The sequence below is a fragment of the Antechinus flavipes genome, chromosome 1, assembly GCF_016432865.1.
Source record: "Antechinus flavipes isolate AdamAnt ecotype Samford, QLD, Australia chromosome 1, AdamAnt_v2, whole genome shotgun sequence".
In the NCBI taxonomy this organism is placed as follows: Eukaryota; Metazoa; Chordata; class Mammalia; order Dasyuromorphia; family Dasyuridae; genus Antechinus; species Antechinus flavipes.
This window is the reverse complement of record NC_067398.1, coordinates 337,165,633-337,192,625: the sequence shown is the minus strand read 5'-3', so window position 1 is coordinate 337,192,625 and position 26,993 is coordinate 337,165,633. Positions and strand designations below refer to the sequence as shown.

Here is a 26,993-nt window from a genome sequence, read left to right as displayed (position 1 = left end):
GAGTGTGTGTGTGTGTGAGTGTGTGTGTGGTTGGGGGGAATAGAGACAGCTTGCATCTCTCATCCTGTGCTCTCTGGATCCCAGCTTGCTGTTTGCTGGGGAGGAGAGGGAGGAAACACATTTTGCTCCCTGCAAAACGGCTTTATTTATTTTTGGGACGAACCTCCAGCCTTTCCCCAGGGTGGGGAGAGCTCAAAACAGCAAATTCTGATCCGAACCCGGGAGCTCAGCTGCTGCCTCAGAAGCAAGAGAGGAGGGAAAATCGGCCTTCTTCGGGCAGGGACTGACCCCAGGACTGCCAGAGACGAGGGGGTTCGTCTGACGGTGTCCTTCTCCTCCTCCTCCCCCCTCCCCACCCTCACCCCCCACGGTATTTTTCTCCTTCTCGCTTTCATGCTCATCTCCACATGAAGGGAAGACTCCCTGCGGACAGCATGGCATGAGCCCGGAGCCGGCGCGTGAGGTAAGGACTGCTACTCGCCAGATCCTTGGCGGCACAAAGCCCCCGGTGCCAGGTTGCATTGATGTCTAGAGGAGACATCCCACCCGGAGGGGCTGTGTGCGGTTACAATGAGAAGGAGGGAGGAGGCACGGTGCTTAATTACAGCCCTCTCGGAGTACCGGGGCAGCGGCGAGATGGGCTTATGTAATGGCAAACACTCCTTCCTTACCCCACTCATTTCCAGTCTGCCCATGCAGACGGGCTCTGGCGATGAGACCAGAGACAACCGGATGCTCCCAGACAGGTATCCCTCTCTTCTTCGGCCCTGCTTTAAGGAGTTGGTGCTCTTTGGCCCCTCATTCCGCTTAAAGGGGAAACCATCAACCTAGTTAAGGCTTGTTTATTTCTTGACGTCTCACTCCTCCCTGCCCACCCCACCCCCTAGCCATCTCGAATCTTGATTTAGATTCTTCTCTTCTGCGATCTCTGGGGACTCCCAGAAGCATTGTGGGGGCTACTAGCCCAGGAAAGGTAGTTGCCAGCCAAGCCCACTACAGCCAACTGATGGGAAACGTAGGGGGCCAGAATGGAGGTGCAGAATAGCAAATGCCCAGCTCTCTTCCCCCTCCTACCACCTTACAGTGGGTGAAGGCTCTCCTGGCTGCATTTCCCTACCCCCTTCCTCCCCTCCCCCTCACGGCAGGATGAGCTGTCAGTCTGTCTTCTGGAGTGGACTAATGGGATAGTTGGTAGATAGAATCAAACTCAGAGATGGTGAAAAGTGGATTTCATGTTTTAGGGCGATGGATTAGTTCTGTTTCCTCAGAAAACTGGAGAGAGCTGGTTTAGGGTATGGGTGGGGAAACAGTTCTCTAATGCATAAAAAACAAGAGTACAGAGTTTGAAAGGGAAGATTAGTTTAGGTGACAGGCAATGGGGGTTGTACTGGAAAATGATGAGAGGGTGAAAGGTTTAGGGAGAACTGAGTTTGACAACCCTGAGGCCTGCTTAGAGGGGCCTGAGGCCTGGTCTGTATGCTTAACTGGAGGACAGACCAGAGAACTCGATAGAGCTTTCTTGCTCTGAGAAAGCTGTGCTATGTACTCTTCAGGTTTGAGGACTGACCGACAAGACAACCCTCGATCCACCACCTACAGCTCCCACTCCTTGTCCCCATCGCTATCTTCTTATTTTCCCCGACCCTGTTCCTTGCATGCCCCTTTGCCAGTTTTTTTCCTAGTTAGCCAAGGAAGATGGAGGCTTGCTTGTGCAAAGACAGCCTATAACTCTCATCACAAACAACTCCAGCAGGGAAAAAGAGAGAGCTTGTTCCTTCACCAGCCTCTTTTTTGCTTCTCTCTTTCCTGTTTTCCCTGGGCCCTTCTATAGAATGCTTGCCCTCCATACTCCTACTGCCCCACATAAATGAACAGGGTCAGCTGAGGCCATTCAATTTCTTCTACCCTAAGTACAAATCATCCCAAGTTTCCTGGTTATACTGCTCTGTCATCTGGTCTTGCTCTTTCCCATAACCTTCTTGATGACGTGAGGTTGCCATAGGTGCTCTCTGAGAGTACATACAACTCCAGACATAGATTGGTTCAGGAAGAGAAGGTCACCAGGACAGTGAAAGGGGGAGTATGTGATATATGTCTAGGACTAGGGGAAAGGTCAGAACCACACAGCTTCAAAGAGACAAAAGTTCTGGAAGGGAGACCAGAGTTCTGGGGCAAATAGGAAGGAGAAAAAAACAAAACAAAACAAAACAGATAAGAGTTGAAAAGGGGCAAGGAAAATGGATACTGCCTTCCTAAAGACTGGGTGTTTGTACTTTCCTGGAGTAAATGGTTGCCCAGGCAATGCCAGCCTAGTGTGCAGAGGAAGAAAGGAAGGATTAGAAGAAACAGGAATCAATTTTTCAATTTTTGCAGAATTTTGACCCTTGGTTCCAAGAGCAGATTGACCACAAACTCACACTGGACCTTCTCCATGCTAGTTTTGTTGTCTTAGGCTCCTATGATGCCTGTAGCTTTAAAGAAAACATGTGTTTCCTTAACAGCTCTCTGGCCCTCCCTAGACATCATACCCCTGTTGAATTTCTTCCCATCTTCTAAAGCTTAAGAACTTAGGAAGAAAGGAAACAAGCATTTTATTAGGCACCTAACTTTGTGTCAGGCACTGTGCTAAACACATTTGATCCTCACAACAATGCTTGAAGGTAGATGCTATTATTCTCTCCATTATACAGTTGAGGAAACTGAGGCAGATTAAATGATTGGTGCAGCTGGTGAAAATCTGAAGCTGAATGTTAACTCAGGTTTTACTGACTCCCTGTAGGCCCAGCACTCTCTACCTACTGATCCACTTAGATAACTCTGCTCACTGAGCCACCTTCCTTCTGCAGGAAGTCTTACTAGACAGCATGATGTAGTGGATGAAGTGCTAGATTTGGAGTCGGGAAGACCGGGTTACAAATACACCTTTGACATTTATGAATTGTATGACTATGGACAAATTATTATACCTCTTTGACTTTCAGTTTTCTTATCTGTAAAATGATGGGCTTGGATAGATAGCTTCTAGGTCCCCTCCAATGCCAAATCTATGATACTCTGCTTCATTGGTTCCTCTTTCTGTGCCGCATCAATAATAATACATTCCTTCTTACATTTCATTTCTTTTGCACCTCTCTCAGGCACTTGTGATGTAGTATTATTTATTGTAACTAACTGGGCACATAACAAATTCCCTTGGAAGCTCCATGAGGATTGGGATCATATCTTAATCTAAACAATGTAACTACCATAACCTAGAACAGCACTATGCACAGAGCAGGTATTCAATATTTTTTAGTTGAATTGAATCGAAGCAGATCTCATCATAGACTTAGTTTTAATGGGCATTGGAACCCATTCCCCTATTCAGCAGGTGCCCACTGCCCTTGGCTTAAGAGGGGGAATTTTCAAGCCAAGATTCACATGTCAAAATACCATAGTTAATGGGATCTCTGCCCAAATCTCTCCCATTCTCAAAACATTCATTCCATTCCTGCTTCCTCATAGTGATACAAAAAGGTTGTGGAAGAAACCTAACTTCTAACCCCAGAACCTACTGACCCTTCCATCAACAAACATTTATTGGATGAGTGCTATGTGCAAGGCACTGTGTTAAGTGCTGAGAATGAAAATGCAAAAGCAAGACAGTCCCTGCCCTCCACAAGCTTGCAGCCTGCTTGGTGGTTACAATATCAGAAAAGAAATATTTTATAAGAATTATGAACAGACTTGAGGAAACCACCAGTCTAGAGCTTTGGAAGTTTTGATTCATTAGGATTCATGGGTTCAGTACTCTCAGCAAAGGGAAGGAAGAGAGTGGGGGAAATTAATCATTAGCCACTAATTGCTCAGTCCATTCCTAACCTATCCTAAATCCGGAGAAAGGAAAAATTGAAAAAAAAAATTTTCTGTGTTAGTGTTGGGTCTATTCTTTGGTGAAGAGGAGCAAAGGGAGTCTTAGATGAGAATTAAGCTGTAAAGGAACCTTAAAAAGTCAACTTTAAAGAGAGGTTTTAGAGTAGAAGGCAATTGGAAGATAGCTCTGTGAAAGAGAGCTAATGAACTCTGTTCTCCTTTTCTTACTCTCCCCTAGGGATTCTTGTGTCAGGGATCTTTATTTCAGTCATGATCCAGTGGCCTTCACTGGTGTTCTATTGTATGTGGCAGAGACCAAGATCCCTCTCTCCTTTTTCCCATGCTGTTGTATTAAAAGCTATCAAAGAAATCCAGATATTCAGATAGATTTCCAATGGTATATATATGGCAACCCTAGGAACTATCTTGGGCTGGAGTAGCCTGATGGGATACCAGAGAAGCCAGTCCCCCCTTCCACCCTCACCCCAACCCTGGGCCCAGAGCCTGACTTTAGTTTTAGTTCTTTCCACTTTCTAAATAGGTACATGGTAATAACTCTTTCTCCTTGTTGACATATATGATTTATTCTTTGGTCTGGAACATGAATGTAAGGAACAATAATGTAAGATAATTTCTTAGCAGACAAAAAGGGCAAATGGCATCAAAACATTGTGGTGGAGCTTATTCTTTCCCAAGAATCCCTGGCATGCAGGTAGGGAGACTATAGCCCCCTGAGAACATTTCTGAGCTGGGGGTGGGAAGAGAACTCTGCTGTTATGACATCTGTAAAATGGAAGGAATTTTAATGTGCTTTAGTCATGGATTTTGTCAGTGAAAGTTTCTCAGCTGAGGAGGAAGTTGCCCCCACAATTTTTCTCTCAGCATCCTGGGTGCCCCTTTTTTTCATCCCCTGCCATCTTATTCCCACCATGTGGGAGTTGAAGATTGATGCAAGCTTCCCTAGTCACCCACACCCTCTCAACCCTACCCTATGAGGCAAGGTACTACCCGAGTTGGGACCTGCAGAGAAAGAAAAGGTTTGTTGAAAGAAAGCTCATCAAAGAAACTTTGGAGGAGAGCTGGAAATGAGAGTGGGCTGAAAGAGAAGTCAGAAAAGAGAGAGGAACCTGATAGAAGTTTGTCCCATCTTTATCAACACTCACCTGAAGGTGTGCAAAGCACTTTACAAACTTGGACTAATTCAAGCAAACCTTCTTGAGAGGCAGGGGAAAGGATGAGAAAGTCATAAAGGAGGAAAGGAAGGGATCAAGAGAACTGGAAGGAGAATTAATAAGAAGGTTTGGAGAAGATACAGAGGAAGAGAATTAGAGAAAAAGCTCAAAGATATTTGGAGAAAGCACCCAATAGCCTTTCAGTATGTAGGACAAAATAAGGAAATTCCAAAGAAGTGAGAAGGGAAATTATGAAAGTAAGGTCAGAGCTCAGAGAAATCATTAACAGCAACCCAGTATATTTACAAGACTGGATTTGCAGAGTAAGGAGTTCATATAAGAAAGGAATGGTATAAGAGAGTATGGCAAGAGACAGATGTACATGTCCTGCCTGAATATCTTCTGTGTCCCAACAGAGAGTATACAAATAATGTCAGTGGAAAAGGAAAATAATGGACAGAACTTAGCATCTTCTTCTTAGGGTATTGAATATCTGGGGAAAAGAGTCTGGGTTCTGAAGGTCCTGCGGACTTCAGAATAAGCTATGGCCCAATTTTTACTTTTTTATCTTGGGCCTTGTTTAAGACTTCTCAGTAAGACCTGCCCAGCCAACCCTTATGGGCTCAAGTTCCTGAGGGAAAGAGCTAGAGAAATGCAAGCATGTAGCTAGTTGGTGGTCAAGGACCATCTTGAGAAATGGTAATGGTGGAGTTAGTCAACACCACATTTCTCAGGGGAGTTTCTTAGCAGACAAAAAGGGCAATTGGCATCATCATTTCTTGAGCATTCTGGCAATTTCCACTCTCTCCTATTCTCAGAAGCAGGGACATTCCTGGACCATTGGTTGTAGAACTTAGAATTTTGACTGTAATTTCTCACCTAAACATACTGCCCCTTTAATAGTTCCTTGTACCGTCTTCTAGTTAACTTTGCCAACCTCCATACTGGTGTACCATCCATCATCTCATTATCATCCCTCATAATCTCTGATCACTGTAGTATCCCTCTAACTTCCATAATATCTTTTTCACCGCTGAATCATCCCTCTAAAGTAGCTCCAATAGTATAGGGCTTACCTATCATGCATCCTCTAGTAGCTTTTTAGGGGGGTAAGTGAATAGGCCACTGGACCTAACATAAGGAAGACCAAATCCAAATCCTACCTCAGACATTTGGTAGCTATGTGATCCTGGGCAAGTCACTCAGCTCTGTTGGTTTCAGTTTCACACTTACCTCCCAGGATTGTTGTGAGGATTTAATGAGATAATCATTGTAAAGCACTCATCATAGAACCTGACACACAACAAATGGTATATAATTGTTAGCTGTCAATGCTGTTTTTTATTTAAATGCTTTGTACACTTCAATGTACTATATAAAAGCTAGCTCTTATTATTATCTATAATATCTTTCTCACAATTATACTATCACTCTAATAGCTCTAATCATTTTATAGATATGGTAGTCACTTAATATATAGCATAATGTGTCTTCCATTGGTATATCATCCCTCTAACATCTGCAATGTTGTCACCATCCAGTGCCACCCCATTAACATTTGTAACATTTCTCTAACAGCTGCCCCATCCTTCACCTGAACTTGTCATTACTCCGGTAGCCATAGCTTTCACACTCTCCTCCCATTGCCCCAGATTAATTCTGTCAGAGGGAAGGATCCCCCAAATGGGGCCTTTTTTGTGGAATTAGCCATGTTTCTGAATTTTCCTTTAGAGTCCTCTCCATCCAGCCCAATAGGTCCACAAAATCCCAGTTCATCAATGTTCCCTTTGCCAAAGGGGAGAACTAAAGGAATACATAGAGTGTTCTGAGATTCTCAGAGGTTAAAGGATGGGGAGAAGCTTCAGGTAGCATTATAAATGTCACTTACCAAGCTATCTCTTGGGCATCCAGATAATACAAATCCATTGTTGCTCTAGGAGGGATCTTAAGAGCTATTTCTTCTCCCAACACACTTTACCCTACAGTCCTGGAAATATAATGTTGGAAAATTGCAACCAACAATTAACTTCTGCCAAGATAGAAGTGAGGAAAGCTCCTTAAAAGAGTCCATGACTGAACTGAGAGATGGAATATATAGCTCTAGATATAACATATATGAGTACACATTACACACATATACATGCATATATATATATATATATATATATATATATATATATATATATATATATATATATATATATATATATACACACACACACACAGAACAAGACTAGGGGCGACCCAGTCCTTATTTCATTTCAGGCACTCATATAGACAGCAGAAGGTTATTGTGGTCTGGACATCCTCCTCCTCAATCCCAATCTTGGTATGAAGAGGGAACACAAGTTACAGATACTCCTACCCTCATGGTTTGTGAGAGAAGCAATGGCAGGAAGTTAAGTAGATATCCTCACACATCTAACTTACCACTCTTAGACTCCTCCCTATAGAGTACAGTGAATTTGTACATTACTACCTGAGAAACAAAGGCACAGCAGACTGAGCAATGAAGCAAAAATTGTCCAAGATCTGAAGTGTCTTGAAAATGTCCCTTCCTTGATATAAGTTCCGGAATAAAGACTCAGACTTTTCTGTGCACCTGCTATGGATCTCAGTCCAACAGACTAAAAAAAAAACCCTAAGATCTATGGTTTGATCCCCATGGTGGTTTGACAGTACTTCTGTTCAGGTCATGCTGTTTGAACATTGAGTTTGAGTCCCAGTTAGGCTATTTATTAGTTATGTGATTTTAAATGTCACTTTTCTTTCAACTTCTGTTTTTTCCTCTATCAGATAGTTATCTTGCACAAGCTGCTTCTCAGATTTTTTATAAGGAAAAAGCCTAGTAAACTTTGAAACATTACAGAAATGTAAAGGGTGAAGGATTTTTTTTTTTTGAGAAGGAGTTACTTTGGGTTTTCTCTCAGTTTATGATCTTTCCTAGTGATGCAATGGATGAGAACTGGAGTTGCAGTCAGGAAGACCAGAGTTCAAATCTTAGCTCAAATACTTTTTAATTGGGTGATCATGGCCAGATCGACTAACCTCTTTTAGGTTCAGTTTCCTCACAAGAGTGTAGTGAGGATCAAATGCAACAATAACTTTAAAGGACTTTGCAAACCTTAAGGGCCTCTACCAATGCTAGTTGTTGTTTTTGTTATTATCATCATTATTCTGCTCCAATTATAGGTGTTAAGAAAATAAGTTAGGGGAAAAAATAAATTAGAATAAGATAACTAACTATATCTTTCTTACCAGATCTAGTTGGACTTTTATGGTAGCACCTAATTTAGTGCCAAGAATAGTTAGAAGCTTAATCATTGATTCATGACTATGATGATCATAATGCTTGATGATGACCCACTGTACCAGCCAGCTGTGTCTTCTTAGGGTCAATGTTCTTATTAAGATGCTGACTCACTATGTGACCTTGGGCAAGCCACTTCCCCTCTTCCAAATCTCTACATAATAAGGGAGTTGGGCTCCATAGTTCACCTCTGTCATTCTACAATGGCTTTATTCTAAGTTCTCAAGTAGCAAAGTAGCAAAGTAAGGACATCTTCCCTATACCCCTAGACATTTATTTCAACACTCTTCTTCTTAAAAGTTCATTTCATTCTAGTAAGTGAGAAAGGAGAAGGAATCAAAAGATAGGAAATAGTCCAAATTAGAAACAGAAAGGATAGTCTAGAATCTAACAGTAGAGCAATTGTATAACTGGGAAATATCAAATACTCATACCCCTTTACACATAGATACACAGGTACAAACACAAACCAAACTGTCTTCCTCATTGTCCTACATGTCAGAGTTGCTCTGCAGTCTCAGAAACTGTCCCTTTCTGTTTCCCATTGTCTGATGCAGTTTGTGAGAATCCATGGGTCCATGCCATTTAAAGAGCTAGTAGCATGTGGAGGGGCCAGACCGAGGCTGGCAGAATGAAATCAAGATGGGAAAACAGCACGGGGCAACTTGATGCTGGGGACAGGAGGGCTCTCCACTATCATGGATCGGGAAGGAGGTTTGACACCCAGAGCAGGGGGTTAGAATGTCTCCTGGAAGAGGCAACAAATGTGGGGGCAGCTTGAACCCCAGGATTCTGGCAAGAGATTTCTTTGTATTCTTCCACAGTCAGCCTTAGCCAATGTCCTTCTCCAGATTTTGGAATGTTGTTGTTATTATTTTTCCACAGGATGAAACCCTTTGTCTAGCTAGTTCCATAAAGTGTGTGTATGTACAAATGTATGTTCATATGACATTTTGTGATTTGTTGTAGTTAGAGAGATATGTGCTCTAATGCATATGTGGAACTACATATATAATGAAACAAATAAACAAACAAAAAATGCTCTCTGGCCTTGGGGCAAGTGATTTCAGTTCTCTGAGACTGAATTTTTTCATATGTAAATCAGAGGGATTGGACAATCTCTAGGGTTTCCTCTAGCTCTTAAAAAACACAACAAACTTTCATTTATCTAGCAAATTCTCATAGCAATCCATGTTAATATCATTATCCCCATTTTGAAGATAAGGAAACAGGAACAGAGGAATGAAATGATTTGCTCATAGTCACTCAGTAAATAGCCAGATCTGAATCAAGTCATCTCTGATCTCAAATTCAGTTCTCCTGCCACCACACTACATTGTTTCTGAGACTGTGTGTATGTGTAAAAATCACTCTATCCACATTCTTCAGAGTATTTAAAATCTTCAAAATCTTCAGGCCTCCAGGATTATTTCCTTTTGATACTCTACTGGACTCTTATTACCACCCTCTCCCAAGTTCTTCCCGAGCTGCTTTACTTCTACTCCTAGAGTCTCTTTCCTGCTGAGATTGAATTTCAAATAGTTTTGGCCTTGCGGCTTTCGCTGCCCCTCTCTGGGATGCTCTCCAAGGTGCTGGCCCCAGGCCCTGCGGCCTTCATGCGCTACTGTCCCTGTGTTGCTGTCCATGGTGCTATAAGCAGTGAGGCTCTCTTTATGTGGTTCTCTCTCAGCCATGGTGAATAGGCTTGACAGTGGACATTTGGGAACCCAGAGAAGTCCAACAAGAATAGAGGGAAGTAATAGCAAGATCTGTGAAGATAAAAGACTAGGGACAGTATTTTCAGAAAGGGGATATAGGGGATTTGAGAAGGGTGACAAAAGTTAATAGAACATACAGTTGGAGGAGAGATGAGTCAGAGATTCTTGTAAATCTACATGCTCAGCAACACACAAACCCTTTCAATATTTAGGAAACCTTTTTGTAAGATTGTTGTCTTAAGATGGTAATATATTTGACTAATGCCAAGTCAGAGGATCATAAAGTTACTACTATGAAGTCCTTGAGAAGTATCTAGTCTAAATCCCTCCCTTCAAAGATGAGGAAATTAAGAACCAAAGAGGGCAAGTCATTTGCTCAAAATCACACAGATAATAAGTGACAGAACTAGTATTTGAACTTGGGACCTGTTGTCTCCAAATTCAACCTTGTTTCTTCTTTACCATATTGTCTATCTTCACTTTCTTCATGATAAAGAATGGCCATTTTGGAAAAGATACATGAATATTCCAAGGAAAAAATTTCTGAATCTGTGTCTCTCTAGACATTGCAAAAAGATTACAATTTGGCCTCTGGGAAATAGCTGTGGGGCATAATTTCTATTCTTTCCCTAATAATACTTTGCAAATAATCCTAATAATATTTGTATGTTATTATCCCCATTTTACAGTTCAGGATAATGAGATTCAGAGAAGTTAAGTAACTTTCTCATGGCCACACAGCTGGTAAGTATTAGGGCCAGGATTTAAATCCTGACTCTAAATACAGAGCTCTTTTTTCTTATTGTGCCATACTTCTGAGAACTGAAATTCTGAGCACTGAAATTGTGCTGTTTATTGACTGCATGTTTACTACTATCTTTATCTAATCAGACATTAGTGGAAACTGTTAAATTAACATATAAAGATGTTAAAAAGTAATTCTTGGAATCATGGAATATTAGATTTGGAAGGGAATCTAGAGGTAATTTAATTTACTTTCATTTTATAGATGAAAGAACTGAGTTCATCTAGCTAGCAAAAGGCAAAGCCTGATTTGAACCCAAGTCTTCAGTTTACTGCTATTATTAGGGATCATTAAATGATATATCAACTTGTCAAAGCCCAATATTTTGTGCCTCCACAGGTTCAAATGAAAATCCAATTGCAATGTGTAGACTTAGTCTCCTGAGTGGATCCAGATTTTACCCATTTTAATTTCAGCTCTCCCTCTAACATGCCATTATACCTATCTCAAGTAATAGTGATCTTAATAACTCACTTATCTATATCACTTTATGTTTTACTAAATGTTTTCTTCAAAACAATCTTATGTTGTCCATATCAATCAATCATCAAGCATTTATTAAGTGTCCATTATATGCCAGGCAAAGTGCTTCATGCTGGGATACAAAGACAAAAGTGAGTGACTCCTGTCTCTCTATATATGATATATGTGTGTATTGTATATGTGTATGCATGCATATTGTGTAGGTACACATGTATGTTCATACATGATTGTGTGTATGACACACACATATACATGATAGATACACATACATATACCAATATGGCATGCAATATATATCTGTATGAATACAAGCAAGATAGATTATAATTTTTGAAGGCAGCAGGGTTGATCAGGAAATATATCCTGTAGAAGGTAGAAGTTAAACTGAATATTGAAGGATGCTAGAGAGTCTACGAAGCAGAAGGGAATGTTCTAAGCAGAGACATGCCTGTGTTCTACTGCAAAGACATGGAGATGGGAGATGAAGTGTTATGTGAAGAAGAATAAAAAAGCTAGTCTGAGCTGCTGAGACCATAGAGTACATGAATTGGTTTTATGTCTAATAAAATGTGAAAACATAATTTTGTTTGTTTGTGAAGGATTTTAAAGGACAAAAGAGTAGTTTATGTTTGATTATAGAGGTATGGAGCCACTGAAGTGTGAGTAGGAGAGTGATATGTCCAGACCCTAATCTTAGGAAAATCACTGTGTTAGCTAAGTGGAGGATGGATTGGAAGTTAAAACAAGACTTAAAGGATGAAGAGTGTGGTCAAAAGTGTTAAATTCTGGAGAAGTCCATAGTGCAAGTATCATTTTCCTACAGTTTTACAGACAAGAAAACTAAAGCTCAGAAAGGAGAAGTAGTTTATCCTAAGTTGCAAGCTTTATGAATATCAGAGTCAAAATTGGAATCCAATTCTAACTCTTAGTCCTAAACTCTTTTCCCTATATAAAACCACCTCTTTTAATAGGCTTCACCTAAATAAGAAGAGAGCATTCAAAGATGCCCAAAGTGTGGTAGTACAAACTTTTTTTTTTTACATAACCAATGGCAGTAGTGATCAGTGAATCTGGTCATAAAGAATTCAGGAGGTTGTCATTTGGGAAAAGGGCAAAGATCTCATACTGCACATATGTCCTAGACTATGTTTAGCCTCTTCGAGATATAAAGAAAGAGGGGAGCAGGAGGAAGACAGTGATGATGGAATTCCAGTAAAGAGTCTTCTTTACTGGAGGGTAAAGCTGGCAAGTGTCTCACATTTCTAGACTTGGCAGGACTTCTAGTTACCTCCAAGTTATTAAAAAAAGAAGAATTGGGATGGCAGGTGGTAGGTGGCCAAAGAGGAAGAGAAAGTCCAAACTTCAAGTTATAAATTTTCTGTTCCCTCTAACATGAGAATCTTTCCTATCTATAGTCTTCCATTCTTGCTCCTATTTATTCTTCAAATGGTTTATAAAGATTTATAAAGTACTTATAGATCCTCAAATCTCAGCTTCTGTCTATTAACACAGGGCTATGCCAGAAATATGGCACTAGGCCCACAGCTAAGTGTGTGTGAGAAAAGATACTCAGGGACACAATGTAGCTAATAGCTATTGTAATCAGCATATGGATATTCTTTTAATTCTATATTCTGTACATCTCTGTCAATTCTATGTCTTAAGAACTAGTAGAAAGTCAAAGGAAGGGGATCTGAAAAGTCATTTAGTTCAAACACCTCATTTTATAGATGAAGAGAGAGGGTCCCAGACTGAGGAAATGACTGGGTTAGGACCAAATAGCAAAAAAAAACGCCTTGAATCCAGGTCTTTAGATTCTCAGATTTCTTCTGCTTAGTATTTCTTGTTGTTGGGGGAGGCAAGGGAAACTAGAAAATGTCAGTTCCTTTCTCTCTGAAAAGCTAGGAGCTTACAGCCTATTTAGGGAAACTAATCTCACCCACACATTAAAAAAAAAACTATTAGAGAATAATAGCAGTTTACAATTAGGTGTCATAAGGACTGAGGTCAAAGGAGGGAGGGACTAGTGTGGACCACTGGGAAGATCCCTTGAAGGGCTTTGAGCTGGATTTTCAGGCTCCTGAAAGAGCCTCTGAACCAAGAACAATCAGTTTCTATGCCTATATCTTTGTGGATGAGTTCGAAATCATTCCAAACTGTAAATATAACTAGCTATTTAAGGAGCCCAAGGAAAAATTTCTTATTCTCAAGAAAATCAGCAAGAGACTAGGATCTTGGTTACTGAAGCCATTCTCATCACCAGCTCTTTATTTCCCATTGAAAGGCCTAATTCTGCAAAGATGGCCCCAGAAGTTGCTGGGAAAATGATTATGTGCCTCCAAAAGGGGTATTGGGCTTCTGGTCAAGGTTAAGCAATAGGTGTGAGTCACTGGCAGATTAGAGCTTTCCATCCCTAGGCAAATACTTCCCAGCCAGAGAATCAAAGGCCAGAATGAGAGCTGGGAACCAGGAGAGCCTTTCTCTGCAGAGTAGGAATCAGAGTGGAATTTGCTATGGGACCACAGCAGGCATGGCAGTAATCATGCCAGCTAATTATCCAGCCCCTTTCATCCTCAGCTCACCAAGTGCCTAATCTCCACTACCCCCTCTGAGTTCAATAGTCAGGGAGGATTTATGGAGGAAGAAACAGAAGCAAAGAAGAGCTAAATAAATTACAAATTGGACTTGAGCATGCCTGGCTTGGGAAAGAACAGAAATGAAAGAAGGTTCAGAGCCCTGTCTTCCCAATCCCACCAACCCTTTGCCCATCATCTTAGCTAATGTCCATGTATGAAAGAGAAAACTTGTTTCCTATCCCAGCTCCTCTCCTGGGTTACTCCTTTTACTTTCTTTTGGGCTTTAGGTTACCTAACTACCAAATTAGAAGGATAAGCATCATTCCTCTCCAAGAAATTGTGAAAGTGAAGAGTGTTTTATTCAATCAGTCTATATTTAGTGTGTATCCTTTATGTACAGGGTGCAGTGTTAAGTGCCATGAAAAGCTACTGGAATGGAAAAGACAGTCTCTGTCCTTGTGGAGTGTGCAGTCTAGTTGCAAAGATAACCACAACATGTATAGTAAGCCTTTATTAAAAGTTTAATGAATTGGATAAAATACAAATAACTATAATAGGTAGAATGTATTGCATGTCCTAAGAGAGATGTAATAAAATGTGGTGAAAATTCAGAAGACAGAGAGATTACCCTCACTTGGAGGGACCAAAAAAGGCTTCCAGGAGGAGAAAATGTTTGGTCTGGGCCTGGAAATATTGGTAGAATTGGGGCAGACAGGGATTGACTAGTCTTTAGGGCTCTCCATGTAGAGGTGATAAGTGCAAGCAAAAACTTGGAGACAGGAAATTATGGAATGTCTTTAGAGGCCAAAAAGAATCTAGGTTTAGTTAAGACTCAGCCTGGTGTAAGAAAGCAGCAACGTAAAGAAAAGTAGGGTGGGACTAGGTGGTGGAGGACTGAATGCGGAACGACTTTGGCTTTCATTTGCTGGGCAAGGAGGAACCTCCTGTAAAGGCAAAAAGCAACTTGGGAGCAAAACCCAGACGAATGTAAGAGTTATTTTTTTAAAATTATGTTTAGAATGGTCAGAATTACTCTTGATTGTGGTGCTGCCCTGGTCGTACTCAGTTTCTATGCTGACTAGTCTAGGAAGGGGGACAAGGCGGTGCTCTCTAAAACAAGGAGATGAATAGGACCCTGGTCTATGTGCTCCAGAGAAGATGCTGTCTCACATCTCTGCCTGAGTCACAGACCAGGGCCTGCTAGCTGAGCTCAGAATGGCTTTGGAGCCCAAGAACTTGATAAATTTTAGGGTGGGGGCGAGATCAGCTATGGCAAAAGGAGGAGGTGGATACCCAAGTCTGGCTGCAGCTTGACTCATCGTCCATCATCTCACCCACCCCCAGGCAGGGAATGCAGGCCCAAACTAAGAGGACAGGTTTCTACCAAGAACACTGTCTTCTTGGTCAGACTGAGGCAGCTTCTGGGGGTCTCCAAGGCCTGGGGTGCTGAGGGCTTCTGTCAGTCCCTTGCTTGGAAAGGGGCAGGAAAGAACCCCTCCTTGCTGGCCAGCGGCCCCAGCCTAGTCTAAAGTCCTCTGGGCCCTCATTTCAGAGTGGGGTTTGGTTACCGTAGTTCCTGAAGTCTGACTCAGGGCCTGGGGGCAATGTGGATTGTTACCCCTGGGGTTTTCTTAGGGAAGAGGAGAGGGGCATTCGAAATGTCTGTGCCCCAGAGCTTGATATTCTCACTTTACCTACCCGGGTGAGGATACCCTGGGCTGGGGCTAGATACAGATGGTATTCTTGGGGGGATAGTCTCTGGTTCTTGGAAACCAGCTTTGGCGCAGAGCTCCATTGAAGGAGCGGCGTGATAAATCAACAAAGGGAATCTGGAGCTCTGGGCACCCAGTTCATAGTCATCAAATTTTAGAGCAGGGGCCTGGACTTGGCCACAGGATCCCTGTCTCTCAATCTTAAGCTCATATTTAGAATCTGAGGGAGACTTCTGGCAGAGGTAAAATTTGCTGGGGCGGGGGTGGGAGTTGGGGAGGCAGGAAAGAGAATAGACTGAGGGACAGATGGGAAGAACTCTCTCTCAGTTTTCCTGTATCCAATTTCAGAATCTCCAGGGATCAGGACTCTGCCCATACCACACCAGGCTTGGGATAGCCAACCTGTCACCAGGACTAAGTGGGGGTGGAGTACCTTGGGGACGAGGAGACATAGGCCTGAAGCAAGTTTCTTCCTGGAGGGGGGAGGGGAATATCATATATAAATCATCTCTCTTGGCAGGATGGGCTCTCTCACTTTGAAATGAAACCCTCTCCCAAGGATCCCATATTCCAAGGTCTTATATACCTTCCTTTTGGGCTTCACCCCTGCCACCCACCTCCTCCATACCAAGGATACCTCAGGTGGGGTGAGGAATGTGGCTCATTTGCAACCTCCATTGAGTCATCTTCATGGCATGTACAGGATTGATCTAGATCAAAATGGTCCAGGGATTTCTTTGGAACCCTTTATGCAGGGACATCCTCCCTCCCCAAAATCTCCTCCCCCTACAGCAAGTACATGTAACACTTCAGTTCATGAATTTAATCTGAGTGGTCCTAGCTGGGGCCTCAGGTGGTTGACCCTAAGTATTCTTTTTCCTCCAGTCATCATTCTTAATCATTTCTGGAAGGGTTCAGTTTGGGGGATTTTTTCCATGTTTCTGGTCTCACCATTCAGAGTCCCTTAGCCACAGGACCCCCACCACTTTGTCTCCTTGTGAAAGAGCCTAACACTAGGTGGGTGTCTTCCAGAGACTTGAAGATTTTAATTTAGTCCTCTCCAGGTAACTACCACCCAACTTTTCTCTAGGCTCCGTAGTCTTCCTTCCAAATAGGGTGAGAACAGAGGGATTCCCCATCTGTCAAACGGCTCATTCAAGATGCTCGGCGTTAGGCCGGGTTACCTTAGAGCCCTTAGATCCGGCAGCTGTTGCACATCCCCACCTTTCCCCGGCCTGCACAAGGCCTCCTCCCCTGCTTCACCAGCCCCCTGCTTTTCCCTGTTTCCTGTTCCATCTGCAGAGTGAGCGTGGAAGATGTCGAACCAGAGCGACGGCAACACCAAGCCCCCATGCTTGCCCCGCAATGGCCTGGTAAAGCTCGCCAGCCAGCCCAACGGCCTCAGCTCTGCCAGCATCACCAAAGGGACTCCGGCCGTGAAGAACCGCCTCTGCCAGCTGCCCCCTGTGCCTGCCCTCACCAGCCCGGCCTTCCCAGTGCCCCCCGAACGACCCCTGCCCAGCCTGGCGTCCCCCCTCTCCTTGGCTGCCTTGGCAGGGGGGCCGTGCCCCTCCTCCGAGCCCCTTGCAGCTGGACTATCCTCTGGTGAGAACCCGGGCCAGGCTCCTGCATCCCCCACAGAGAGGCAGCCCTTGGCGGTGGATGAGAAGATCCTCAATGGCCTCTTCTGCTACTTCTCAGCCTGCGAGAAGTGTGTGCTGGCCCAGGTGTGCAAAGCCTGGCGGAGGGTGCTCTACCAGCCCAAGTTCTGGGTGGGCCTCACCCCGGTCCTGCACGCCAAGGAGCTGTACAACGTGCTCCCTGGCGGGGAGAAGGAGTTTGTGAACTTGCAGGGCTTCGCCACGAGGGGCTTTGATGGCTTCTGCCTTGTGGGCGTCTCGGACCTGGACATTTGTGAATTCATTGACAACTACTCCCTGTCAAAGAAAGGTGTCAAGTCCATGAGCCTCAAGCGGTCTACTATCACCGACGCTGGCCTGGAGGTAGGGGCTGTCGGGGTAAGGACAGGGAGAGGGGAGGGGAGGACAGTCAGAAGGACCGAGTCAGGGGTCACAAGGAGAAGGGCAGAGAAACTGCACCAGAGCACCCTCCCGGGGTCCCTACCCGGCCAAGACTGGGAAGGGGCGGAGCTGGGGGATTTGGGGACTCTCTGCACATGGATGGATGGGGGAACTCAGGGAGGAAGCAGCTGTGGAAAGGGAGACGGTAGAACATAGAAGGGTCTGATGGGAGGTGCTGGACTCGGACCATAAGGATTCTCTGATCCAAATCCTGGATTTTTCTAAAACTACATCTATGATTTCATTGGTATAGGCCCTAAATTAACTATGGGGTTCTTCGAGTGAGGGAATTTCTGCTACTGTTCTGAAATTTCCCGTTTTAGAGAGTTACCTGGGGAATCAAAAAGTGAGGTGACTTGGACAGGATCATATAACTAGGATGTGTCAGAGGGGAGACCAAGGATGGTTTCCCGTTTACTAAGCCACCCTGCATTTTACAGATGACAAAACTGAGGTTTGGAATGAAACAGAAAAACTCTTTTCTCTGAGTCTTTACAGCTACATATCTGATTTGCCAGAGAAAAAGAGAAAGGGAAGGAAAACAAAGGGAAAGAAAGAGAGTGAAGGCAAAAGGAGGGAAAGTAGAGGAGAGAGAGAAAGGAAGGAAAGGTCAGCAGAAAAGAGGGGAAAAAGTGAAGATAAGGGTAGAAGAAGAAAGATGAGAAGAGGCCTACTTGGAAATCTTGATACTATTAAATGGAAAAAGATGTATCACCAGAGAAGTTGAGCAGTCACATGAGCAGATCACCCGCATTCATCTGCTCATTCACTCGTGCACCGGTGGTCTTCACTCAGGGCCTAAATAGGTGCTTGGGGTGAGGAATAGCTAGTCAAGGGAATTGAGACAAAGAAGTATGAAACACGGTGCGGCCCTGGGGAGTGCACAGTTTAGGAGGGATAGTAAGTCACACGCACACAGAAAGCTGACAATGAGCTTCCATGAGATGCTCAGAAAGAGAAATCACTGAGATGATTTGGAAGGGCTTTCCGGAGGACAAAACGCGAGCTAGACCTTGGAGAAGGGGAAGGGAAGTGGGAGGTAAGAAGGGCCTTCCACACAGGAACGCGGCCCGAGCAAAGCAACAACCAGGCTTCCGGGGACAATGACAGGAGCCTAGCTAGAGCAGAGGGGGCCCACATAGACACTGCTCTCGGAGACCCCGATCTTTGCCGGAGGAACTCTAATCCACAGGCCCAGCTGGCCAAAGGGGTGAAGTTGGCCAAGTTCTGCGGGCGTCCGTGTCAGAGGGGTGGCAGGAGCCCCACAGCAGCGGGCGGGGACCCTAACGCGCTTCCGGCCCGTCCCGTGTCAGAGGGGTGGCAGGAGCCCCACGGCAGCGGGAGGGGACCCTAACGCGCTTCCGGCCCATCACGTGCCAGAGGGGTGGCAGGAGCCCCACGGCAGCGGGAGGGGACCCTAACGCGCTTCAGGCCCGTCCCGTGTCAGAGGGGTGGCAGGAGCCCCACGGCAGCGGGAGGGGACCCTAACGCGCTTCCGGCCCATCACGTGCCAGAGGGGTGGCAGGAGCCCCAGGCAGCGGGCGGGGACCCTAACGCGCTTCCTGCCCCCCCCCCCCAGGTCATGCTGGAGCAGATGCAAGGGGTGGTTCGCCTGGAGCTGTCCGGTTGCAATGACTTCACCGAGGCCGGCCTGTGGTCCAGCCTCAACGCCCGAATCACTTCGCTGAGCGTCAGCGACTGCATCAACGTGGCCGACGACGCCATCGCCGCCATTTCGCAGCTGCTGCCCAACCTGGCCGAGCTGAGCCTGCAAGCGTACCACGTGACGGACACGGCCCTGGCCTACTTCACGGCCAAGCAGGGCTACACCACCCACACCCTGCGGCTGCACTCGTGCTGGGAGATCACCAACCACGGCGTGGTCAACATGGTGCACAGCCTGCCCAACCTGACCTCCCTCAGCCTCTCGGGCTGCTCCAAGGTGACGGACGACGGCGTGGAGCTCGTGGCCGAGAACCTGCGCAAGCTCCGCAGCCTCGACCTGTCCTGGTGCCCCCGCATCACCGACATGGCGCTGGAGTACATCGCTTGTGACCTGCACAAACTGGAGGAGCTGGTGCTCGACAGGTATGGCCGCGAGGGAGCGCGGGCGGGGGAGGGGAGGGGCTGACCAGGAATCTGGGGGGGGGGGCGGAGAGAAGAGGGGAGGGGTTGATCAGGAATCTGTGTGTGTGTGGGGGGGCAGAAATCTGTTCGGGGGGAGGGACTGACCAGGAATGGGGGGAGGGGGGAAGGGCTGACCAGGAATCTGTGCGGGGTGGGGGGTGGGGGGTAAAAAAGGGCGGGAAGACTTTCTCTTTAAATTTACATTTTCATATCTTTTTAAGCGTACAAAGTAAATTTCCACCTAAGCCTCCTATGAGGTAGCAGTACGAGCATTATCCCCATTTTATAGATGAAGAAACTGAGAGGCTAAGTAATTCATCCAGAAACACCAGCTCCTCGTCCCTGACAGAGACAGGACCTGAGGCTCCTGCCTCCTCTATGGCAGTGGGAATGATAGCAGAGCTCCCTGGGAGTCCTCTGCCAACATAGTCAGAAGCCCCTGGAACGGGATTCCGTTGAGCGACTGGCTTTGAAGTCGTATCCAAAGCTTTCCTTGCCAGGAAGTTGCCTCCTAGGAAAAAGAAAAAAGTTAATATATCCACAGCACTCACCAAAACTCATGAAACATGAGTGGTTCAAGCAGGAGCGCCTCCCCCCCCCCCCCATTTTAAGATGGGGCTTGAAAAATAGTTTGGGAAAAGGGGAGCAGCCATGCGGGTTAACCTTGCCCCCAGGCAGATACCCTCTGGTCTGATCCCACAGGTGTGTCCGAATCACAGACACTGGGCTCAGCTACCTGTCCACCATGTCTTCACTCCGAAGCCTCTACCTACGATGGTGCTGTCAGGTAGGGGCCCCTTCCCCCAGCCTCTCACAGAAAGGTGCTGAGAGGCCCGTCTCAAGTTCCTTTTCCAACTCCAGAGTCAGGGGCCTAAGAAACAAGTCTCATAGAAGGCTGGAAGTGCCCCCTTGCAGCAAGTCTTTCCAGGACTTTCCTCCCCTAGCCCCTAACCACCCCCCAGCCCATATTACTGCTAAAATAAGTTTTTCACCTGGGACTCATGGACTCTATGGATAGATTCTATGAACTTAGATAGAAAAAATGCATCTTAATTTCAACATAATTGGTCTCCTTTGTAACCCTTTATTTTTATGCATTTGGGAACATTATTCTGAGAAAGAGCATTTATTAGTTTTGGGGATCTAGCAGAGGGTCCAGGATACAAAAATGGTTAAGATCCCCTGCTTTAGAAGGCTTATCCCTAACCTTTCTGATCACCCAGATGCACAGAATCTCAGATTTGGAAGGGCCCTCAGTGGTTAGAGCCCAACCTGTACCTGAGCAGGAATGCTTGCTACCATATTCCCCAAAAGCAGTCCCCTACCTCTTCCTAAAGACCTCCAGTGATGGAAAGCTCACTACCTTTTGAGGCTTCCCCTTTCTACTTGTGGAGAACTCTAATTGCTACTATGGTTATTTCTGATCCCACATTGAAGTCAGCTTCCCAGTGTCTCCCACCATTGCTCCTCGCTCTGCCCTTTGGCAAGTTGGCAGGAATTGGTGGCAAGTGGGACAAGCCTACTCCCACTTCTGACATGAATAGCCTTTAAGTACTTGGAAACAACAGGCATGTCTTGGCTGAGGCTACACTTGGTTAACTATGCCCCTTTTCTCCAACTAATGCTCATGGGGTACAGCCCCTCCTGGAAGGGCTTCCATTTGTCAACATCCTTCATAACTGGACGCAACACTGAGGATGAACCCTGACTCAGGCAGAATACTAAAGCATACCACCTCCATTGCTCCAGACATTTCACATAAACTAATGGAGTCTAAGTTCTCATTTGTTTTTGGTTTCCTGCTTTCCCCATTTACTCACTAAGACCACCTGGAATCCACTAAAAATTTCTCCTAGTTCTTTTTGATATGAACAACTGTCTAAACTCACCTCTACCACACAATATTTATATAAATGATTTATTTTTGTTTTAAAAATCAGTTTTTATTGATAAGTCTTATGTTTATTTCACCCAGATTTTTTCCTATACCTCTGCATTTCTTCCTCCCAAAGATTCATCCCTTATAACAGAAAAACAAAAGGTAGAAGAGATCGACATTGTACAAAACTGAGCAATACACTGAAAAGCAGTTTGTTTTAACCCAAATATAGAACTTTATAGAAGGAGGTGATGGGGAGGGGTTCTTCTCTCCTAAACATAGGGAGAGAGGGGAGATATGAAAAGGAAAGTATTAACTGAGGCCCATTGGCTCCACAGGTGCAGGACTTTGGGCTGAAACACCTCTTGGCCATGAGGAGTTTGCGCCTCCTCTCTCTCGCAGGTGAGATCCTTATCCTCCGCTTTTTACCCCATTTCTCTGCCCCCTGCCCACTCTTCCTGGTGTGCAGCCTTCTCTAGAGAAGGGGAGCAGAGCTGCAACCCTACAGAAGTGGGAAAGGGGAACAGGTGGCATGCCCCCCACCCCGGCCTGGATGAGAAACCTCCCTGCCCTCGTTCCCCAGAGGTGGGTCTGGGTCTCTCTCTCTTCCTCTGCTCTAGAATCTGGGGTGTCCCAAGGGACTAATCAGCCCTTGGGATGTGTGCCCTGTGGGTCAGACCTAGAAACCTCCCACTCAGGAGATCTCCCCAGACTTCCCCAGGCTCTGGGTTGGGGTGGGGGAACTGAAGAGGGTACTTGTTGTCCCCTGCCTCTCATCTGCCCCTCCTCGTGCTTCCAGGCTGTCCCCTGCTGACCACCACGGGGCTCTCTGGCCTGGTGCAGTTGCAGGAACTGGAAGAACTGGAACTGACCAACTGCCCTGGAGCCACCCCTGAGCTCTTCAAGTATTTCTCCCAGCACCTCCCCCGATGTCTGGTCATAGAGTAGGGGCCGGGCCGGGTTCGGCCCCATCCACCTTGGGACTTGACCCTTCTTGCCCCACTCAGCTTCCTCCCTTCTCCATTCAGTTTCATTGTCCCATAGGGACCTGGGTCATACTCCACACAGGACCTAGGAGGCCTAGGGACCCAGCCTAGCTTCCCCCCCACTCCACCATTGCTCTGCCCTCACCATCCTCTGCGTCAACTTGCCAACTAACTCAAGCCAGGAATAACTAAGGGGGGAAAGAGGAGGGCAGCTGGCTTCCCTGGTTCGGGCCAGTAGCTGGAGAGAGCGATGGAGAGCTAGGGAGAGTGGTTCTTCCTCTCGGCTAGGCTTGGAAGGATGGGCAGCGCTGGGGCCCCGCTTCCCCCACTCACACACCGCTGCTCAGACGCTCAGGAGCAACTTGATCATCCCCCTACTGCTGCTTCCACCCCTCCATCCCTGGGGTAGGACAGAGGCAGCTTTAGGTGGTGGGACAGCATTTATCCCTGGTGGTCCCAAAGAATCTGGGACCACCGCTTCGGGGCAGGAAGGAGAAGATTCCTGCTTTTGAACCTACACAACGTTTGCACGCAGATGCACATACATACACACACACATACACCCAATCTCGGCTCAGACCTATCCAGACCCAAATTCTGGCAAAAGTCTCGAGGTCATACCCAGGGCCCCTTTCAACTGCTCTCCCCTTTAAATTCTCCCCTAGAACACACACACACACACACACACACACACACACACACACACACACACACACACAGACACCATATACCCTGAAGCCTCAGGCCTTCCAGCTAAACCAGTGGGTGCTGGGCATGGTACCATTTGTCATGGAGGGCTACTGGACAGAGCCTATCCCCAGGACCTCTCATGGGTTGATAAGTGGCAGAAAGTGGGGATGGATTAAGACAGAGGCTCTGAAAGAGCAGGGAAGCATAATGCCCTGGGGAAAGTGGGGTGAGAGAAATGACCCCCACTTTCTCTGTCCTCATGGTCTGGAATGCTGTTTCCCAAGTGGTAGGCTCATCCTGTCCTTCAGGGAGAAGGAACCCCTCCCCTTCCTCGACTATGAGCACATACACATACATGGGTACACATGTGCATGCCCCTCTGTGCCCTGCTCTGCACGCCTGCCCACAATCATGTTCACCCATGCACAAATCCTATCCCACCCACCCCAGCTCAGGCAGCTCTATCCCATTTCCCCCTAGACCTCTGGCCAGAGCAGCCCCTTTGGATCCCAGTTCTGGGTGGAAGTAAAGTGGAAATAGACCCTTAATGAAGGCTAGTTTCGTTTCAAAAGATACTGAAGAGAATTGTTAATCTAGGTCTCTGTTCCCCAGGACAAGAGTTAAGGCTCGGAATGTTCACGGCAAAGCCCACATCTCTCGTTTCTCCCCATCTTTTTTCCTCTAGCTTCCTGCCTCCTTTCGTCCCCCTCCTCCTTCCTTGTTCTCAGATTCAGCTGTTTGCTCTAGCTCCCTTGTCCCCCATTGGGCCCGTTTCCAAAGTAAGCCACCGGCTAGTCATGTCCAGCATGCATCGCTGGGGTCAGAGGAGGGACTCTCTTCGGCTTTGCTTTTGAACAGAAGCATTTCCTTTTTCTGTTCCCATCCCCCTAGTATCTTCCCCAAATCTTGAGTTCGGGGAGAGGTGTTGGTTTCCCCTCATGGGGAAACTGAGGTTTGAAGTCCCACCAGGCAATCTGAATGATCCTATGAGCACAGAATGAAGCTGAGGGTCTCACTTTTACTCCCACTCCAGATAGTTCTGCTGTTTCTTAACCTCTGAGGTCTGGGATATGTCAAGGATGTGCTAGGGGAAATGTTCAAGGTCTCCCCTTCAGCTCCTGATTCCCCATCCTCCTTGTTTCAGGGAGTTCCCATTGACTCAGGCCAAATTCTCCCTCCCTCACCCTGGGTACAGCATTTAGAGCCATGGCCCAAGGCGGCCCTGCAAGACCACACTCTCTGCCATTGGAATCTTCTTCCTTATGGTTGGGGTCCAGGGGAAAGGGAAGAAGGAGAAAGACTCCTGCAATAGGATTGCTAGAGGAGGCCTGGAAGTGGAGGATGTAGGTAGAGAATGAACCGAATGGGGAGCCTATTCCTGGGGTTGGGTACAGTGAATCCAGAGTTCAGATTTCTGTCCAGCTTAGGCTCTCTCTTCCTGGTCTCGACCCACTCCATTGGTGATATGGCTTCTTCCCTGCATCTCCCAGAAGGGAAACGGGACCGGGGCCTGGGGCCTAGAGCTAAACCTCTCCCTTCCACCTACTCCCCCTCCCCTAGGAAAAAGCTTCCAGGGTTCCCCCAATACAGCTCTGGTTGCTGGAATAAGCTCTCTCTGTCCACAAGCTTCCAAAAGTCCTCACTGCTCTGAGGGCCAATGGCACAGCGGTGGGTTTTTTCAGCACTGAAACCCAATTGATGTCTTTATGCTTTGGGGTTTGGGAACCATTTATACCCTGTCCTGCCTAGGGTGGGTCCCGACCCCATATGCCCCAAGGACAACTCCAACCAGCGACTCTGATCTTCCACAGCATCATGGTGGGGGAGAAGACTTCTTTATTGGCCACCCCGATCCAACTTCTCCCCCCATCCCCACTTCACCCACCTCAGATGTTCTCTGATGATGGCCGCATAAGATCCTAAAGCATTTGGAAGTCCGGGATTCTGGAATCGAAAGTTGGCACCCACCTAGCAAGAGAGCTGAGGAGGGGAAGTTGGGTCCCTTCCCATTCCAAACAGGAGATCCCCAGGAGACGCGGCTCCCCTCACCTCATCCTGGGAGTGAAGAGATCATTCTGCTCGGAAGAGACGAATCTATCCCTAAAGCTTCACACATTTCCCCCTTCCCCCTTTCTTCCCCCCTCAGAGAGAAAAAGAGAAAAAGAGGGGTGGGGGGGGGAGAGAGAGAGAGAGAGACAGAGAGAGAGAGAGGAGAGAGAGAGAGAGAGACAGAGACAGAGACAGAGACAGAGACAGAGAGAGAGAGACAGAGAGAGAGAGAGAGAGAGAAAGAAAGAGAGATTGTTGAAGTGCAACAGAGAAATGATTTGACAGCCCAAAGATTTTTCCTGTACCCTCGGAGCCAGACCATCTGGCCTGGGGCTCCGGGCTGACTTGGTTCTAAGCCAGTTTTCTCATCTCCCCTTCTCTGCTTTGTACCCCCTGGGGTCAGGGAGGGGAATGGGAGAAGTGTTCATTGGTCCAAAGTATTAAAGTAACTGAAGCTGTGATATTTCCAACTACTGTAGGAGGAAAATAAAAGGGAGATAGGGAAAAAAAAACCAACCCTGAAAACCATTTTCTTACTGTACATAACAACCTCATTCTCCTGTATATGCGGAAGATATAACCTTATATTTGGTAAGTGTTTCTTGTGCTATTTTATCATGTGATCTGTTTATAAAAATATATATTAAAAAAAAAGTTGCAAAAACACTTGTGTTTAGTGTTTCTTGATCTTGATATCATGTGATGGAACTGGTGTTGAAGACTCAACCCCTGAGAAGGGAACAATCTACCCCTCCTCCTCTTCCAATTTTTTTAACCTAATAATGACTATTACCGCTATTACTAACTCCTTGTATTGCTCTTTTTATTTCTCATAATGTTCCAAGGAGGTAATAAGGCAGCTATTATTCCCATTTTACAAATGGGGAAATTGTGGTAAAATGTTTCGTGAAACCATGATCTAATTATTTACATACATAATATGCATAAATATGTACATATAGATGTATATTAATCATATAGCTTGGTCTCTGCTACTACCACCTGGTAGGATGAAATGAGGAAGGAATTATGAATTATGAATCATATGTAAAATAAGACACCTAGACTAGATGCTGTCCAAGGTTCCTTCTAGATCCAACATCCTGAGAATTTATGTTGTACTTCGTTTTGAGGGAGGATGTTGGCCAGTTGGAGTATTTCCAAAAGAGAGTGATTAAGATGGGGACATTAATGAAACCTACACAGATGAGGATAGTTGGAGGATCTGTGGATAGTAGGGACAATGTGATAGCTATCTTCAAATTTGAAAGACTTTCCTGTAGAAGAGGAATTATACTTCTGTCTGACCTCAGACAGAATGGTTGTAAATCATAGAGGCTCAGTAAATCAGAGAAAAATTCCCTAGAAATTAGCTGTTCAAAAATAGAATTGGCTTTTTGAGATAGAAGTGAGTCTCCCATCACTTTAAGGTCTTCAAAGAATGTTATAGAGGATTCCTGTGAAAGTGTAGGTTAGGTTACCTGTGAGGGCCCTGCAGGCTTAATGTCCTACAATTCTAGTTAAATGACTTATTCAAGGTTACATAGTGGTGT

General features: G+C 45.8%; 1 protein-coding gene across 1 annotated transcript; it reads left to right on the top strand.

The window, feature by feature from the left end:
* FBXL16 (F-box and leucine rich repeat protein 16) lies at positions 1–23,195 on the top strand. The gene is made up of 6 exons (XM_051969164.1): positions 1–463; positions 16,931–17,631; positions 19,289–19,797; positions 20,539–20,623; positions 22,054–22,117; positions 22,515–23,195. Exons 2-6 carry the CDS (start codon positions 16,945–16,947, stop codon positions 22,661–22,663), a joined length of 1,494 nt encoding a protein of 497 aa, XP_051825124.1. The 5' UTR covers positions 1–463; positions 16,931–16,944; the 3' UTR covers positions 22,664–23,195.
* Positions 23,196–26,993: the final 3,798 nt, after the last annotated feature.